We start from the raw sequence: 18,375 nt of genomic DNA on the forward strand, positions 1-18,375 counted from the left end.
AGTACATGTCATTTACTGGTTTTAGAATGTCTGGGGGCATATTTTTCGTTGCTATATCACTGACAACGATTCAAGTGATCCTGCATTGTTGGTTAAAGCGTTTCAAGGTACGATCTAGATATACACCTGTTGGATTCGGTGCATGTGAAAAATAACATTTGATTATATTTTTTATTTTTAAAAAATTGGATTTATGTGGTTTCTATCTCCTATCTGTAATCCATTTTGGGGGGGACAGCCTTTTAGAAAAGTGAATGAATGAATCTGGTTTTTAGAGCCTTTTAGAAAAGTGAATGAATGAATCTGGTTTAAAACTTTAAAATAAGACAACTTTTAATCCTTTTTCATATTGAATTAAGCTTAGTAGATATAGGAGTGGTTTTGTTTACTCAGGAATTGGATCGTAGTGCGGGGGGGAGGAAGGTAGAGGGGAAACAATGGGTATATGAGGGTATTGTGTGAAAATGTTGTCTCTAGGTCTCCTGTTTTTGTTTTGAGTTATTAATGGCACAAACGTTATCTAAAGTACATGTTGTCGGCATTGTATATTACCAACTTCTTCCTATGTTTTGTCAATTCTACTTCTTCCTATGTACTACAGGAATGACAATCTTTGACTCATTTAAATTTACGGCCAGTAGACACAATGCTTTTTCAGAATTTAACATATTTTCATGGAATGTGAAGTGCATGGCATGTCACATTTTAAAAGGAAACACATAATACAAGAAATGAACATGTGACAGCCCTGTTGCAGGAAACTCATTTAATAGGACAAGACATGGAACTAACTAAAAAAAGATTGGGATAAAGAAATATATTAAACATCTTACTCACCCAAAGCAAGGGGAGTGGCAGTGCTGTTCAAGAATACTGTTAAGCACAATAAATACTATAGAGGGCATGGTGCGACAGACAGCCTGTCAGTTAGTGTTATAGAAGGCATGGTGTGACAGACAGCCTGTCAGTTAGTGTTATAGAAGGCATGGTGTGACAGACAGCCTGTCAGTTAGTGTTATAGAAGGCATGGTGTGACAGACAGCCTGTCAGTTAGTGTTATAGAAGGCATGGTGTGACAGACAGCCTGTCAGTTAGTGTTATAGAAGGCATGGTGTGACAGACAGCCTGTCAGTTAGTGTTATAGAAGGCATGGTGTGGCCTGTCAGTAAGTGTTATAGAAGGGCATGGTGTGGCCTGTCAGTAAGTGTTATAGAAGGCATGGTGTGGCCTGTCAGTAAGTGTTATAGAAGGCATGGTGTGACAGACAGCCTGTCAGTAAGTGTTATAGCAGGGCATGGTGTGGCCTGTCAGTTAGTGTTATAGAGGGCATGGTGTGGCCTGTCAGTAAGTGTTATAGAGGGCATGGTGTGGCCTGTCAGTAAGTGTTATAGAAGGCATGGTGTGGCCTGTCAGTTAGTGTTATAGAAGGCATGGTGTGACAGACAGCCTGTCAGTTAGTGTTATAGAAGGGCATGGTGTGACAGACAGCCTGTCAGTTAGTGCTATAGAAGGCATGGTGTGACAGACAGCCTGTCAGTAAGTGTTATAGAAGGCATGGTGCGACAGACAGCCTGTCAGTTAGTGTTATAGAAGGCATGGTGTGACAGACAGCCTGTCAGTTAGTGTTATAGAGGGCATGGTGTGACAGACAGCCTGTCAGTAAGTGTTATAGAAGGGCATGGTGTGACAGGCAGCCTGTCAGTTAGTGTTATAGCTGGGCATGGTGTGACAGACAGCCAGTCAGTAAGTGTTATAGAGGGCATGGTGTGACAGACAGCATGTCAGTAAGTGTTATAGCAGGGAATGGTGTGACAGCCAGCCTGTCAGTAAGTGTTATAGAAGGCATGGTGTGACAGACAGCCAGTCAGTAAGTGTTATAGAGGGCATGGTGTGACAGACAGCCTGTCAGTAAGTGTTATAGAAGGCATGGTGTGACAGGCACTCTGTCAGTTAGTGTTATAGAAGGCATGGTGTGACAGACAGCCTGTCAGTAAGTGTTATAGCAGGGCATGGTGTGACAGACAGCCTGTCAGTAAGTGTTATAGAAGGCCTGGTGTGACAGGCACTCTGTCAATTAGTGTTATAGAAGGCATGGTGTGACAGACAGCCTGTCAGTTAGTGTTATAGAAGGGCATGGTGTGACAGACATTCTGTCAGTAAGTGTTATAGAAGGCATGGTGTGACAGACATTCTGTCAGTACGTGTTATAGAAGGCATGTTGTGACAGACAGCCTGTCAGTAAGTGTTATAGCAGGGCATGGTGTGACAGACAGCCTGTCAGTAAGTGTTATAGAGGGCATGGTGTGACAGACAGCCAGTCAGTTAGTGTTATAGAGGGCATGGTGTGGCCTGTCAGTAAGTGTTATAGCAGGGTATGGTGTGACAGACAGCCTGTCAGTTAGTGTTATAGAAGGGCATGGTGTGACAGACAGCCTGTCAGTAAGTGTTATAGCAGGGCATGGTGTGACAGACAGCCTGTCAGTAAGTGTTATAGAGGGCATGGTGTGACAGACAGCCAGTCAGTAAGTGCTATAGAGGGCATGGTGTGACAGACAGCCAGTCAGTAAGTGTTATAGAAGGGCATGGTGTGACAGACAGCCTGTCAGTAAGTGTTATAGCAGGGCATGGTGTGACAGACAGCCTGTCAGTAAGTGTTATAGAGGGCATGGTGTGACAGACAGCCTGTCAGTAAGTGTTATAGAGGGCATGGTGTGACAGACAGCCTGTCAGTAAGTGTTATAGAGGGCATGGTGTGACAGACAGCCTGTCAGTTAGACAGCCTCACACTGAAAGACACTGAATTCCACAGATCATTTCCCTAATAACCTGCAGCACAGGATCCCTAAAAGTGTGTGTTTGTGTTGCAGGGTGTCTGGAGGAGAGCTGTTTGACTTCCTGGCTCAGAAGGAGTCTCTGAGCGAAGAGGAGGCTACCCAGTTCATCAAACAGATCCTGAACGGAGTCCAGTTCCTCCATGGCAAGAGGATAGCACACTTTGACCTCAAGGTACTTTACATGCTCATGCCGTTTTAGCAATATGGAACCTGTGTGGTGGAGTGGAGCTGTTGGTTAGAAATACTTCCTGCAAGGATTGTTGTGAGCTGTCATCAATGTAGCGTGTCACTAAGTTAGGGCTGTGACCTTATTACTACCACTCAGGCAGTCACGAGTCATGTCTGCAGTCAGTGGTGAACGTTGCGTCATGGTAATATCCTACTATGGGCTCTGTACATGAGCTGATGCGTTGGTACTTCCCAACTCTTTAACAGCCATCTGGTAAAGGCCTGGTGTTCTGTTGTCCCCACTCTGACATCAATCTAAACAGTATCTTTTAAAACTCACTGTTAGGCTACATTTTTGGACCTCACTGTGATCGATCAACAGCAGGTTGAAACTGCACGGAGAACCTGGTCGTTGTGGATCTTGTTTCAAAGCCAAAGCGAAATGGACAGCGCCTTCTAAGGTGATGATTCATTCAAGGCATGTAGAACACCCATATGTCTATTAGAGCGTATGTGTCTACTACATGGGCCCAAAAATCCTGAATTAAAATGATGCTTGTGCCGTTATACAACTACAGGGCATTTGGAAAGTATTCAGACCCTCTGAATTTTTCCACATTTTGTTACGTTACAGCCTTATTCTAAAATATATATATTTTTATTTATCCCTCATCAGTCTACACACAATACCCCATCATGACAAAGCACAAACTGTTTTTTTTTTTAAATGTTTGCAAATATTTTACAAATATTAAACAGTAATACCTTATTTACATAAGTATTTATACCCTTTGCTATGAGACTGTAAATTGAGCTCAGGTGCATCCTGTTTCCATTGATCATCCTTGAGATGTTTCTACAACTTGATTGGAGGTGATTGAACATGATTTGGAAAGTCACACAGTTGACAGTGCATGTCAGAGTAAAAACCATGCCATGAGGTTGAAGGAATTGTCCCTAGAGCTCCGAGACAGGATTGTGTCGAGGCACAGATCTGGGGAAGGGTACCAAAACATTTCTGCAGCATTGAAGTTCACCAAGAACACAGTGGTCTCCATCATTCTTAAATGGAAGATGTTTGGAACCACCAAGACTCTTCCTAGAGTTGGTCGCCCGGCCAAACTGAGCAATCGGGAGAGAAGGGCCTTGGTCAGGGAGTTAACCAAGAACCCGATGCAGCATGGTGAAGCATGGTGGTGGCAGCACCACCCGATGAAGCATGGTGGTGGCAGCACCACCCGATGAAGCATGGTGGTGGCAACATCATGCTGTGGGGATGTTTTTCAGCAGCAGGGACTGGGAGACTAGTCAGGATCATAATGTATATATGCTATATATACAAAAGCGGATGCCAGGAGAACGCTACCTGCCCCAATGAATAGTGCCAACTGTAAAGTTTGGAGGAGGAGGAGGAATAATGGTCTGGGGCTGTTTTTCATGATTCGGGCCCCTTAGTTCCAGTGAAGGGAAATCTTAACGCTTCAGCATACAATGACATTCTAGACAATTCTGTGCTTCCAATTTTGTGGCAAGAGTTTGGTCTTTAATAAAATGGGAAAAACAAGCTTCTTCCCTTCTTCCACTTGCCGTCACCCTTTTCGCAGTAATGCTGCAATCAGTTGGTTGTAATTTTGGATAGAGCAGACACTTCCAGAATATATCAGTTGGTTGTAATTTTGGAAAGAGCAGACACTTCCAGAATATATCAGTTGGTTGTAATTTTGGATAGAGCAGACACTTCCAGAATATATCAGTTGGTTGTAATTTTGGAAAGAGCAGACACTTCCAGAATATATCAGTTGGTTGTAATTTTGGATAGAGCAGACACTTCCAGAATATATCAGTTGGTTGTAATTTTGGAAAGAGCAGACACTTCCAGAATATATCAGTTGGTTGTAATTTTGGATAGAGCAGACACTTCCAGAATATATCAGTTGGTGGTAATTTTGTAAAGAGCAGACACTTCCAGAATATATCAGTTGGTTGTCATTTTGGATAGAGCAGACACTTCCAGAATATATCAGTTGGTTGTAATTTTGGATAGAGCAGACACTTCCAGAATATATCAGTTGGTGGTAATTTTGGATAGAGCAGACACTTCCAGAATATATCAGTTGGTTGTGATTTTGGATAGAGCAGACACTTCCAGAATATATCAGTTGGTTGTAATTTTGGATAGAGCAGACACTTCCAGAATATATCAGTTGGTTGTAATTTTGTAAAGAGCAGACACTTCCAGAATATATCAGTTGGTTGTAATTTTGGATAGAGCAGACACTTCCAGAATATATCAGTTGGTTGTAATTTTGGAAAGAGCAGACACTTCCAGAATATATCAGTTGGTTGTAATTTTGGATAGAGCAGACACTTCCAGAATATATCAGTTGGTTGTAATTTTGGATAGAGCAGACACTTCCAGAATATATCAGTTGGTTGTGATTTTGGATAGAGCAGACACTTCCAGAATATATCAGTGGGTTGTGATTTTGGATAGAGCAGACACTTCCAGAATATATCAGTTGGTTGTAATTTGGAAAGAGCAGACACTTACAGAATATATCAGTTGGTGGTAATTTTGGAAAGAGCAGACACTTCCAGAATATATCAGTTGGTTGTAATTTTGGAAAGAGCAGACACTTCCAGAATATATCAGTTGGTTGTCATTTTGGATAGAGCAGACACTTCCAGAATATATCAGTTGGTGGTAATTTTGGAAAGAGCAGACACTTCCAGAATATATCAGTTGGTGGTAATTTTGGATAGAGCAGACACTTCCAGAATATATCAGTTGGTTGTAATTTTGTAAAGAGCAGACACTTCCAGAATATATCAGTTGGTTGTCATTTTGGATAGAGCAGACACTTCCAGAATATATCAGTTGGTTGTAATTTTGGATAGAGCAGACACTTCCAGAATATATCAGTTGGTTGTAATTTTGGATAGAGCAGACACTTCCAGAATATATCAGTTGGTTGTAATTTTGGATAGAGCAGACACTTCCGGAATATATCAGTTGGTGGTAATTTTGGATAGAGCAGACACTTCCAGAATATATCAGTTGGTTGTAATTTTGGAAAGAGCAGACACTTCCAGAATATATCAGTTGGTTGTAATTTTGGAAAGAGCAGACACTTCCAGAATATATCAGTTGGTTGTCATTTTGGATAGAGCAGACACTTCCAGAATATATCAGTTGGTGGTAATTTTGGAAAGAGCAGACACTTCCAGAATATATCAGTTGGTGGTAATTTTGGATAGAGCAGACACTTCCAGAATATATCAGTTGGTTGTAATTTTGTAAAGAGCAGACACTTCCAGAATATATCAGTTGGTTGTCATTTTGGATAGAGCAGACACTTCCAGAATATATCAGTTGGTTGTAATTTTGGATAGAGCAGACACTTCCAGAATATATCAGTTGGTTGTAATTTTGGATAGAGCAGACACTTCCAGAATATATCAGTTGGTTGTAATTTTGGATAGAGCAGACACTTCCGGAATATATCAGTTGGTGGTAATTTTGGATAGAGCAGACACTTCCAGAATATATCAGTTGGTTGTAATTTTGGAAAGAGCAGACACTTCCAGAATATATCAGTTGGTTGTAATTTTGGAAAGAGCAGACACTTCCAGAATATATCAGTTGGTTGTCATTTTGGATAGAGCAGACACTTCCAGAATATATCAGTTGGTGGTAATTTTGGAAAGAGCAGACACTTCCAGAATATATCAGTTGGTGGTAATTTTGGATAGAGCAGACACTTCCAGAATATATCAGTTGGTTGTAATTTTGTAAAGAGCAGACACTTCCTGAATATATCAGTTGGTTGTCATTTTGGATAGAGCAGACACTTCCAGAATATATCAGTTGGTTGTAATTTTGGATAGAGCAGACACTTCCAGAATATATCAGTTGGTGGTAATTTTGGATAGAGCAGACACTTCCAGAATATATCAGTTGGTTGTAATTTTGGATAGAGCAGACACTTCCAGAATATATCAGTTGGTGGTAATTTTGGATAGAGCAGACACTTCCAGAATATATCAGTTGGTTGTAATTTTGGAAAGAGCAGACACTTCCAGAATATATCAGTTGGTTGTAATTTTGGATAGAGCAGACACTTCCAGAATATATCAGTTGGTTGTAATTTTGGATAGAGCAGACACTTCCAGAATATATCAGTTGGTTGTGATTTTGGATAGAGCAGACACTTCCAGAATATATAAGTTGGTTGTAATTTTGGATAGAGCAGACACTTCCAGAATATATCAGTTGGTTGTAATTTTGGATAGAGCAGACACTTCCAGAATATATCAGTTGGTTGTAATTTTGGATAGAGCAGACACTTCCAGAATATATCAGTTGGTTGTAATTTTGGAAAGAGCAGACACTTCCAGAATATATGACCGGCAGTCATTTACCATGAGACCAGCAGTCACGGTCATTTACCATGAGACCAGCAGTCATTTAACATGAGACCGGCAGTCACAGTCATTTACCATGAGACCAGCAGTCATTTACCATGAGACCGGCAGTCATTTACCATGAGACCAGCAGTCACGGTCATTTACCATGAGACCAGCAGTCATTTACCATGAGACCGGCTGTCACGGTCATTTACCATGAGACCAAGAGTCATTTACCATGAGACCGGCAGTCATTTACCATGAGACCAGCAGTCACGGTCATTTACCATGAGACCAGCAGTCATTTACCATGAGACCAGCTGTCACGGTCATTTACCATGAGACCAGCAGCACAGTAATTTACCATGAGACCAGCAGTCATTTACCATGAGACTAGCTGTCATTTACCATGAGACCAGCAGTCACGGTCATTTACCATGAGACCAGCAGTCACGGTCATTTACCGTGAGACCAGCAGTCATTTACCATGAGACCAGCAGTCACGGTCATTTACCATGAGACCAGCAGTCACGGTCATTTACCATGAGACCAGCAGTCATTTACCATGAGACCAGCTGTCATTTACCATGAGACCAGCTGTCACGGTCATTTACCATGAGACCAGCTGTCACGGCCATTTACCATGAGACCAGCAGTCACAGTCATTTACCATGAGACCAGCAGTCATTTACCATGAGACCAGCAGTCATTTACCATGAGACCAGCAGTCATTTACCATGAGACCAGCAGTCATGGTAATTTACCATGAGACCAGCAGTCATTTACCATGAGACCAGCAGTCACGGTCATTTACCATGAGACCAGCAGTCATTTACCATGAGACCAGCAGTCATTTACCATGAGACCAGCAGTCTTTTACCATGAGACCAGCAGTCACGGTCATTTACCATGAGACCAGCAGTCATTTACCATGAGACCAGCAGTCCCGGTCATTTACCATGAGACCAGCAGTCACGGTCATTTACCATGAGACCAGCTGTCATTTACCATGAGACCAGCTGTCATTTACCATGAGACCAGCTGTCATTTACCATGAGACCAGCTGTCATTTACCATGAGACCAGCAGTCACGGTCATTTACCATGAGACCAGCAGTCATTTACCATGAGACCAGCAGTCACGGTCATTTACCATGAGACCAGCAGTCACGGTCATTTACCATGAGACCAGCAGTCATTTACCATGAGACCAGCAGTCACGGTCATTTACCATGAGACCAGCAGTCACGGTCATTTACCATGAGACCAGCAGTCATTTACCATGAGACCAGCAGTCATTTACCATGAGACCAGCAGTCACGGTCATTTACCATGAGACCAGCAGCACGGTCATTTACCATGAGACCAGCAGTCACAGTCATTTACCATGAGACCAGCAGTCATTTACCATGAGACCAGCAGTCATTTACCGTGAGACCAGCAGTCATTTACCATGAGACCAGCAGTCATTTACCATGAGACCAGCAGTTATTTACCATGAGACCAGCTGTCATTTACCGTGAGACCAGCAGTCATTTACCATGAGACCAGCAGTCATTTACCATGAGACCAGCTGTCACGGTCATTTACTGTGAGACCGGCAGTCATTTGCATGATACCGTCTGACAAAATGTCATGACCGCCACAGCCCTAGTCACTATTTCAATATGATTCATCCTCCCTGACCCGTATCAGACAGACAGACATTCTCCCTGTGCTCTCTGACCTGTAGCAGACAGACAGACATTCTCCCTGTGCTCTCTGACCTGTAGCAGACAGACATTCTCCCTGTGCTCTCTGACCCATAGCAGACAGACAGACATTCTCCCTGTGCTCTCTGACCCGTAGCAGACAGACATTCTCCCTGTGCTCTCTGACCTGTAGCAGACAGACAGACATTCTCCCTGTGCTCTCTGACCTATAGCAGACAGACATTCTCCCTGTGCTCTCTGACCTGTAGCAGACAGACAGACATTCTCCCTGTGCTCTCTGACCCGTAGCAGACAGACATTCTCCCTGTGCTCTCTGACCTGTAGCAGACAGACAGACATTTTCCCTGTGCTCTCTGACCTGTAGCAGACAGACATTCTCCCTGTGCTCTCTGACCTGTAGCAGACAGACATCCTCAACAGACGGTATTTGCATTAATAACATGGCTAACTTAGCTAGCTAACATACATTTTGAGAAAACAAGTTATATCAAGTGGCTAGCTAGCTACCTTTACCAATGTTTGGTGGCCAATGAGACAGCACCAACTAACCATCTGAACTACCAAACAATGTAACATAAGTATAATTTCGAATTTCAAAAATACTCCAACAGTCTGTGAATTTCAGGAATCACCGTAGCAACTACCCCAAGTGCACGGTAATTTAGCTATTTAAAAATGTTGCTACTTATGATGAAAATTGTCCGTTTTGCCATAGCTCTCATGCGTTTGAAACATAAGCCTGTCAGAGGTGTTGGACTCGACGACAGTTGATATCCATTGGAGTGCTGCGATTGGTTGCCCAAGATTCTGGGGCAGGGCTTAGCGAAGGGTCAACTATAATCAGCCTTTCAACTCACTGTACCTCAGCTTTTTATTTTACCTTTATTTAACTAGGCAAGTCAGTTAAGAACAAATTCTTATTTTCAATGACAGCCTAGGAACAGTGGGTGAACTGCCTTGTTCAGGGGCAGAACGACAGATCTCTTCAGCTCAGGGATTTGAACTTGTAACCTTTCGGTTACTAGTCCAAAGCTCTAACCACTAGGCTATGCTAATGTTCTGGTCATCCTGTTATCAACAGGAGCTCTGTAGTACCTAATGTTCTGTAGTACCTAACGTTCTGGTCATCCTGTTTATCAACGGGGGCTCTGTAGTACCTAATGTTCTGGTCATCCTGTTTATCAACAGGAGCTCTGTAGTACCTAATGTTCTGGTCATCCTGTTATCAACAGGGGCTCTGTAGTTCCTAAAGCTAATGTTCTTGTTTTCAGCCTGAGAACATCATGCTGTTGGATAAGAATGTTGATCTGCCGCGCATCAAGCTCATAGACTTTGGTCTGGCTCATAAGATGGATCAGGTCGGGACGGACTTTAAAAAGATCTTTGGGACACCTGAATTTGTGGGTAAGTATTTCAAGGCATTGAGGAGGACGTCATGTTTATGTATACCAGGCTTCATCTACATTTTATTGACTGATATTTGACAATAGACCATGTTGGAGAGAATGTGTAGTGTTGTTTCATTGTGTTGTGTTGTCATTGTGTAGTGTTGTTATTGCGTAGTGTTGTCATTGTGTAGTGTTGTGTCATGTCATTGTGTAGAGTTGTAGTGTTGTCATTGTGTAGTGTTGTCATTGCGTAGTGTTGTCATTGTGTAGTGTTGTGTCATGTCATTGTCTAGAGTTGTAGTGTTGTCATTGTATAGTGTTGTCATTGTGTAGTGTTGTGTCATGTCATTGTGTAGAGCTGTAGTGTTGTCATTGTGTAGTGCCATTGTGTAGAGTTGTTGTGTCATTGTGTAGTGTTGTCATTGTGTAGAGTTGTTGTGTCATTGTGTTGTGTCATTTGCACACTTGGTATTCTCTCAACCAGCTTCACCTGGAATGTCATTGTGTAGTGTTGTGTCATGTCATAGTGTTGTGTCATTGTATAGTGTTGTATGGTGGAGAGACTGTAGTGTGTTGTGTCATAGTGTTGTGTCATGTCATAGTGCTGTGTAGTGGAGAGACTGTAGTGTGTTGTGTCATAGTGTTGTGTCATGTCATAGTGCTGTGTAGTGGAGAGACTGTAGTGTGTTGTGTCATAGTGTTGTGTCATTGTATAGTGTTGTGTAGTGGAGAGACTGTAGTGTGTTGTGTCATGTCATAGTGTTGTGTCATTGTATAGTGCTGTGTCATTGTGCTGTGTCGTGGAGAGACTGTAGTGTGTTGTGTCATGTCATAGTGCTGTGTTGTGGAGAGACTGTAGTGTGTTGTGTCATGTCATAGTGCTGTGTAGTGGAGAGACTGTAGTGTGTTGTGTCATGTCATAGTGTTGTGTCGTGGAGAGACTGTAGTGTGTTGTGTCATGTCATAGTGCTGTGTTGTGAAGAGACTGTAGTGTGTTGTGTCATGTCATAGTGCTGTGTCGTGGAGAGACTGTAGTGTGTTGTGTCATGTCATAGTGCTGTGTCGTGGAGAGACTGTGTAGTGTTGTGTCATGTCATAGTGCTGTGTCATAGTGCTGTGTCGTGGAGAGACTGTGTAGTGTTGTGTCATGTCATAGTGCTGTGTCATAGTGCTGTGTCGTGGAGAGACTGTGTAGTGTTGTGTCATGTCATAGTGCTGTGTCATTGTGCTGTGTCGTGGAGAGACTGTGTAGTGTTGTGTCATGTCATAGTGCTGTGTCATAGTGCTGTGTCGTGGAGAGACTGTGTAGTGTTGTGTCATGTCATAGTGCTGTGTCATAGTGCTGTGTCGTGGAGAGACTGTGTAGTGTTGTGTCATGTCATAGTGCTGTGTCATTGTGCTGTGTCGTGGAGAGACTGTAGTGTGTTGTGTCATGTCATAGTGCTGTGTCATTGTGCTGTGTCGTGGAGAGACTGTAGTGTGTTGTGTCATGTCATAGTGCTGTGTCATAGTGCTGTGTCGTGGAGAGACTGTGTAGTGTTGTGTCATGTCATAGTGCTGTGTCATAGTGCTGTGTCGTGGAGAGACTGTGTAGTGTTGTGTCATGTCATAGTGCTGTGTCATAGTGCTGTGTAGTGGAGAGACTGTAGTGTGTTGTGTCATGTCATAGTGCTGTGTCATTGTGCTGTGTCGTGGAGAGACTGTAGTGTGTTGTGTCATGTCATAGTGCTGTGTCGTGGAGAGACTGTAGTGTGTTGTGATAATATGTATTTCCAGCTCCAGAAGTCGTCAACTATGAGCCTCTGGGTTTAGAAGCAGACATGTGGTAAGAGCTGATAACTACCTCACACGCATTGGTTTAATTTATACAACATGCTTTCACACACACACACACACACACACACACACACACACACACACACACACACACACACACACACACACACACACACACACACACACACACACACACACACACACATACACACACACACACACACACACACACACACACACACACACACACACACACACACACACACACACACACACACACACACACACACACACACACACACACACACACACACACACACACTACCAGTCAAAAGTTTGGACACACCTACTCAATTAAGGGTTTTTCTTTTTTTTATGACTACACTGTAGAATAATAGTGAAGACATCAAAACGATGAAATAACACATATGGAGTCATGTAGGAACCAAAGAAGTGTTAAATAAATCTAAATATTTTTTAGATTCTTCAAAGTAGCCACCATTTGTCTTGATGACAGCTTTGCACACTTGGTATTCTCTCAACCAGATTCACCTGGAATGCTTTTCCAACAGTCTTGAAGGAGTATGCTGAACACTTGTTGGCTGCTTTTCCATCAATCTGCGGTCCAACTCATCCCTAACCATCTCAATTGGGTTGAGGTTGGGTGATTATGGAGGCCAGGTCATCTGATGCAGCACTCCATCACTCTCCTTCTTGATCAAATAGCTCTTACACAGCCTGGAGGTGTGTTGGGTCATTGTCCTGTTGAAAAACAAATAATAGTCCCACTAAGCACAAACCAGATGGGATGGAGTATCGCTGCAGAATACTGTGGTAGCCATGCTGGTTACGTGTGCCTTGAATTCTAAATAAATCACCATCACACCGTATAATAATAATAATTTAATAATAATAATAATAATTTTGCACGCCCAATTTTTCAGTTTTTTTTTTTGTTAAAAAAGTTTGAAATATCCAATAAATGTCGTTCCACTTCATGATTGTGTCCCACTTGTTGTTGATTCTTCACAAAAAAATACAGTTTTATATCTTTATGTTTGAAGCCTGAAATGTGGCAAAAGGTCGCAAAGTTCAAGGGGGCCGAATACTTTCGCAAGGCACTGTATGTAAAGCATTTATTTAGGCTGCAATTTCTGAGTCTGGTAAGTCTAATGAACTTATCCTCTGCAGCAGAGGTAACTCTGGATCTTCCTTTCCTGTGGAGGTCCTCATAAGAGCCAGTTTCATCATAGCACCTGATTATTTTTGCGACTGCACTTGAAGAAACTTTCCAAATTTGACATTTTCCGGACACCTAATAATGGACTGTCGTTTCTCTTTGCTTATTTAAGCTGTTCTTGCAATAACATGGACTTGTTTTTTAACCAAATAGGACTGTCTTCTGTATACCACTCCTACCGTGTCACAACACAACTGATTGGCTCAAACGCATTAAGAAGGAAAGAAATTCCACAAATGAACTTTTAACAAGGCACACCTGTTAATTGAAATGCATTCCAGGTGAATACCTCCTGAAGCTGGTTGACAGAATGCCAAGAGCGTGCAAAGCTGTCATCAAGGCAAAGGGTGTCTACTTTGAAGAATCTCAAATATAAAATATCTTTTGATTTGTTTAACACTTATTTGGTTACTACATGATTCCATATGTGTCATTTCATAGTTTTGATTCTTCACTATTATTCTACAATGCAGAACATAGTAAAAAAATAAAGAAAACCCCTTTTGACTGGTACTGTAGATACACACATAGATACGCACACACAGATATACACACATAGATACAGATACATACACACACAGATACACACACAGATACACACATAGATAGATACACACACACACACACACACACAGATACACACACAGATAGATATACACACATATAGATATACACACAGATAGATACACACACAGATAGATATACACACATATAGATATACACACAGATAGATACACACACAGATAGATATACACAAATAGAAACACACACAGATAATACACACACAGATAGATATACACACGCAGATAGACACACAGATAGACAGAGACACACACACACACACACACAGATAGATAGATAGATAGATAGATAGATAGATACACATAGATAGATAGATACACATAGATAGATACACATAGATAGATAAACACACACACAGATAGATACACACATAGATAGATAAACACACAGATAGATAAACATACAGATAGCTAGATAAACACACAGATCGATAAACACACAGATAGATAGATAAACACACATATACACACACACACACAGATAGATAAACACATAGATAAACACACACATAGATAAACATACATACACCCACTTAGATACACACTCACAGATACACACAGACACACCATGCGTTCCATCCACCAACCTCACTACAGATACAACACCAGGACAGCTGACCGGCTGTGAATCATCTCCGCTGATGAACCTTGTGTTCTCCTCTTCTGTCACAGGAGCATCGGAGTCATCACCTACATACTGTAAGTAGAAACGGTTTAAAGTAGATGGCTTATACATCTATTGATGTGACAGTTTGGACAGTGTCACTAATGACTGTGTGTGTTTTCAGTTTGAGTGGAGCGTCGCCGTTCCTTGGTGACTCGAAGCAGGAGACTCTAGGGAACATCTCAGCCATAGCCTACGAGTTCGATGACGAGTTGTTCAGCAGGACCAGTGAGCTGGCCAAAAGCTTTATACGACAACTACTGGAGAAAGACACCAGGTTAGGGGTTAGAGATACACATAGGTCAAAGGTCAGATGAGAATAAAGACCCGTATGTGGAGTTCTGAGCTAGCCAGCTGCAGAGGAGAGATCTCAACCTTAACACTGGGTGTGTCAGTGCTGAGCGATTCATCAAAATGTAGGTTATCTTTCAGTTTTTAAACAACTAATTGAAATTAAAATTATTTGAATTCAATTTTCTTCAGGGTTTTCCTGTGAGCTCAATGCGCACATTGCGTAGTTTCTCTGGAGATGAATCAGATCAAGCCCAAACTGTGTGATGTAGTAGGGAGTTGTAGTTTCCAACAGGCCAGAAAACATGGTAATTAACTACAATGACCATAATTCATTGCGCGCCTCCTTGTCCGGTCTGTGTGTTTCTTTTAGTGTGGGGCAGACACAGAAAAATGCATGATGGAGAGGGACAGAGGGCAGTTTTTTCACAAGTTATCTTAACCTGAAAATACATAATCCAAGTCATTAATAGTTGCAATTCAGCAGTCATAAAAGTTATGTCTTATTTACTTTGAAGAACTACTAAAATAGTGATTTTGTCAGGCAGCAACTCTATAGAGATGATGACTTGGAAGGAAATAGTATAGGAATCAAATAAAACTAATGTAAGAGTATATACAGTGGGGGAAAAAAGTATTTAGCCAGCCACCAATTGTGCAAGTTCTCCCACTTAAAAAGATGAGAGGCCTGTAATTTTCATCATAGGTACACTTCAACTATGACAGACAAAATGAGAAAAAAAAATCCAGAAAATCACATTGTAGGATTTTTAATGAATTTATTTGCAAATTATGGTGTTTGTTTATTATTGTTAATAAATGATCGTCAGTAATGGGACAGTCACTAAAATCAGGGGACTTTGATTAATTGTTTTATTCTGTTTTGTTACAGCGTTCAACCCACATAATGCATAGCGCATTTCATTATTTAAAAAAAATATACACTGAAAACAAGATTATTTTGAAATAATCCAACCGAAAAGACCTCAAAAAGCACTGATTGCTAGTGTGTGTTACTTAACATCAATCAATCATATTTATTTATGAAGCCCTTCTTACATCAGCTAATATCTCAAAGTGCTGTACAGAAATCCAGCCTAAAACCCCAAACAGCAAGCAATGCAGGTGTAGAAGCACGGTGGCTAGGAAAAACTCCCTAGAAAGGCCAAAACCTAGGAAGAAACCTAGAGAGGAACCAGGCTATGAGGGGTGGCAAGGACAAACTCTCCTAGAAAGGCCAGAACCTAGGAAGAAACCTAGAGAGGAACCAGGCTATGAGGGGTGGCCAGTCCTCTTCTGGCTGTGCCAGGTGGAGATTATAACAGTACATGGCCAAGATGTTCAAATGTTCATAGAAGACCAGCAGGGTCAAATAATAATAATCACAGTGGTTGTAGAGGGTACAGCACCTCAGGAGTAAATGTCAATTGTCTTTTTATACCCGAGCGTTCAGAGTTAGAGACAGCAGGTGCGGTAGAGAGAGAGAGTCAAAAACAACAGGTCCGGGACAAGGTAGCACGTCCGGTGAACAGGTCAGGGTTCCAGGCAGAACAGTTGAAACTGGAGCAGCAGCACAACCAGGTGGACTGGGGACAGCAAGGAGTCATCGGGCCAGGTAGTCCTGATGCATGGTCCTCCATGGGCTCAGGTCCTCCTGGAGGGGAGGGAGAGAGAGAATTAAAGGGAGCATACTTAACAAGGATCCACCCCTTTTTTTATTTTTTTTTACCCAAAATGATATACCCAAATCTAACTGCCTGTAGCTCAGGACTAGCATCCCTCCAGTATTCATCTTTCTTTGTTAAATGATTAGTTACTGGACTTGTTTCCTTGAGAGACAGAGACACAATATCCAGCTGGGTAGGAACCTACAGTACATGCATAACCCAGAGGTTGTCAGTGTCGAGGCAGGATGGGACTTGTTCACTTGCCAACCATCTGTTTTCATAGAGTGACAACACTTCTTTATGTGTGTGTGTACGCGCGTCCCCTCGCTAAGCTAACAAACCTTTACTGTTGTTCTTTGCCTTTCAGAAAACGGTTGACAATCCATGGTGCTCTGAACCATCCCTGGATACAGGTAATGGTTTATTATATCATGTTTTATTTGTTGAACACTTTAAAGCTCGACTATAACATTCTGTTCTGCAGAGATAGAAATGTTGCCACCCTGACTGACTTTTTCCCCCTCATATCATTTTTCGGTGGCTATACACAGCCAGAGATGCAGGAGTCATTTGATTTAGCTATTAAGAACTTCAACGACTGTTATACAGTTAGATATCTTGCTTTCGTAAATTCACTCTGGCTATCTACTCCGATTTCAGAGGACTGCTGAATTTATGAAAGCACAACACCTGCTGAATATGACCGGTGTCAGTAAATGTAGGCACAAAGAAAAGGCCTAATCAGCTCTGCTACGACGAGTAAAAAGTAAAAACCTTAATAGTTAGTAAAGAACTCTCTGGATAACATGTTAACAGCCTAACCAGCTCTGCTACGACGAGTAAAATGGTCAGAGTGGGGTGTTCTCTCACTTGTGTCTGGAAGTAGCTAGCCAACTTTAGCCCGTTAGCTTGGGTGCTTGGTTGGGACAAGCATGCATTGGCAGGCAAGCTGCAGAAGGACGAGGAGGCTACATTTCCCCATTGTTTATCAGTGCAATTTTGACGGCCAACTAGCTGAAAAAGTTTGAGAGGGTTTATCTAAATGTTCCTGCATTAGATTCCTGCATTAGATACTTAATATCACTGGACAGTTTTATCTCCATCTCTTCATTCAAAGACACGATCATGGACACTCTCCTAGCCCCCGTCCCTTCCTTTTGGTAGGCCGTCATTGTAAATAAGAATTTGTCCTTAACTGACTTTCCTAGTTAAATAAATAAAATAAAACATGTTTAATTTATCCTTAGCCTTTGAAGGCGTAGAAGGCCCATTCTTCCCCACTGTGTTTGGGTTAGTACTCATTTTTAGAATGGCTATTTTTTTCACCGCTATGTTGTTCTGAAATATTAACCCAGAAATACTGGACATGTTGAACTCTTATCATGGTGGTGAATTGGACTCACATTATTCTGGTCTTGTCCCCCTCTTCGTCTCGGTTTGCTCCGGTCTTGAATCAGACACAACACTGTTGCTTATACCTAGATTTCCTAGGTATAGATCCCTGTCTTTAACCGTGTGTGTTGTCCCCCTGCAGCCGTTGGACTCCAGACATAACAAACTGACCCTAGCCCCCCGACACATAAACTACTGCAGCATAAATACTGGAGGCTGAGACAGGAGGGGTCAGGAGACACTGTGGCCCCATCCG

General features: G+C 42.0%; 1 protein-coding gene across 3 annotated transcripts in view; it reads left to right on the forward strand.

Annotated features, from left to right (window-relative positions):
• Positions 1 to 18,375, forward strand: part of LOC139406274 (death-associated protein kinase 2b) — an 84,979-nt gene that overhangs the window by 62,827 nt on the left and 3,777 nt on the right. For all 3 annotated transcript variants that reach the window (XR_011633971.1, XR_011633972.1, XM_071148729.1), the window contains exons 4-9: positions 2,868 to 3,006; positions 10,392 to 10,524; positions 12,285 to 12,333; positions 14,778 to 14,804; positions 14,894 to 15,046; positions 17,095 to 17,140. Coding sequence is in view for 1 of the 3 variants with exons in the window: in XM_071148729.1 (XP_071004830.1) it covers positions 2,868 to 3,006; positions 10,392 to 10,524; positions 12,285 to 12,333; positions 14,778 to 14,804; positions 14,894 to 15,046; positions 17,095 to 17,140 (547 nt within the window). In the remaining 2 variants the exon portion in view is untranslated. The remainder of the gene's footprint in view (positions 1 to 2,867; positions 3,007 to 10,391; positions 10,525 to 12,284; positions 12,334 to 14,777; positions 14,805 to 14,893; positions 15,047 to 17,094; positions 17,141 to 18,375) is intronic.

This window comes from Oncorhynchus clarkii, chromosome 4, assembly GCF_045791955.1.
Source record: "Oncorhynchus clarkii lewisi isolate Uvic-CL-2024 chromosome 4, UVic_Ocla_1.0, whole genome shotgun sequence".
Classification (NCBI taxonomy): Eukaryota; Metazoa; Chordata; class Actinopteri; order Salmoniformes; family Salmonidae; genus Oncorhynchus; species Oncorhynchus clarkii.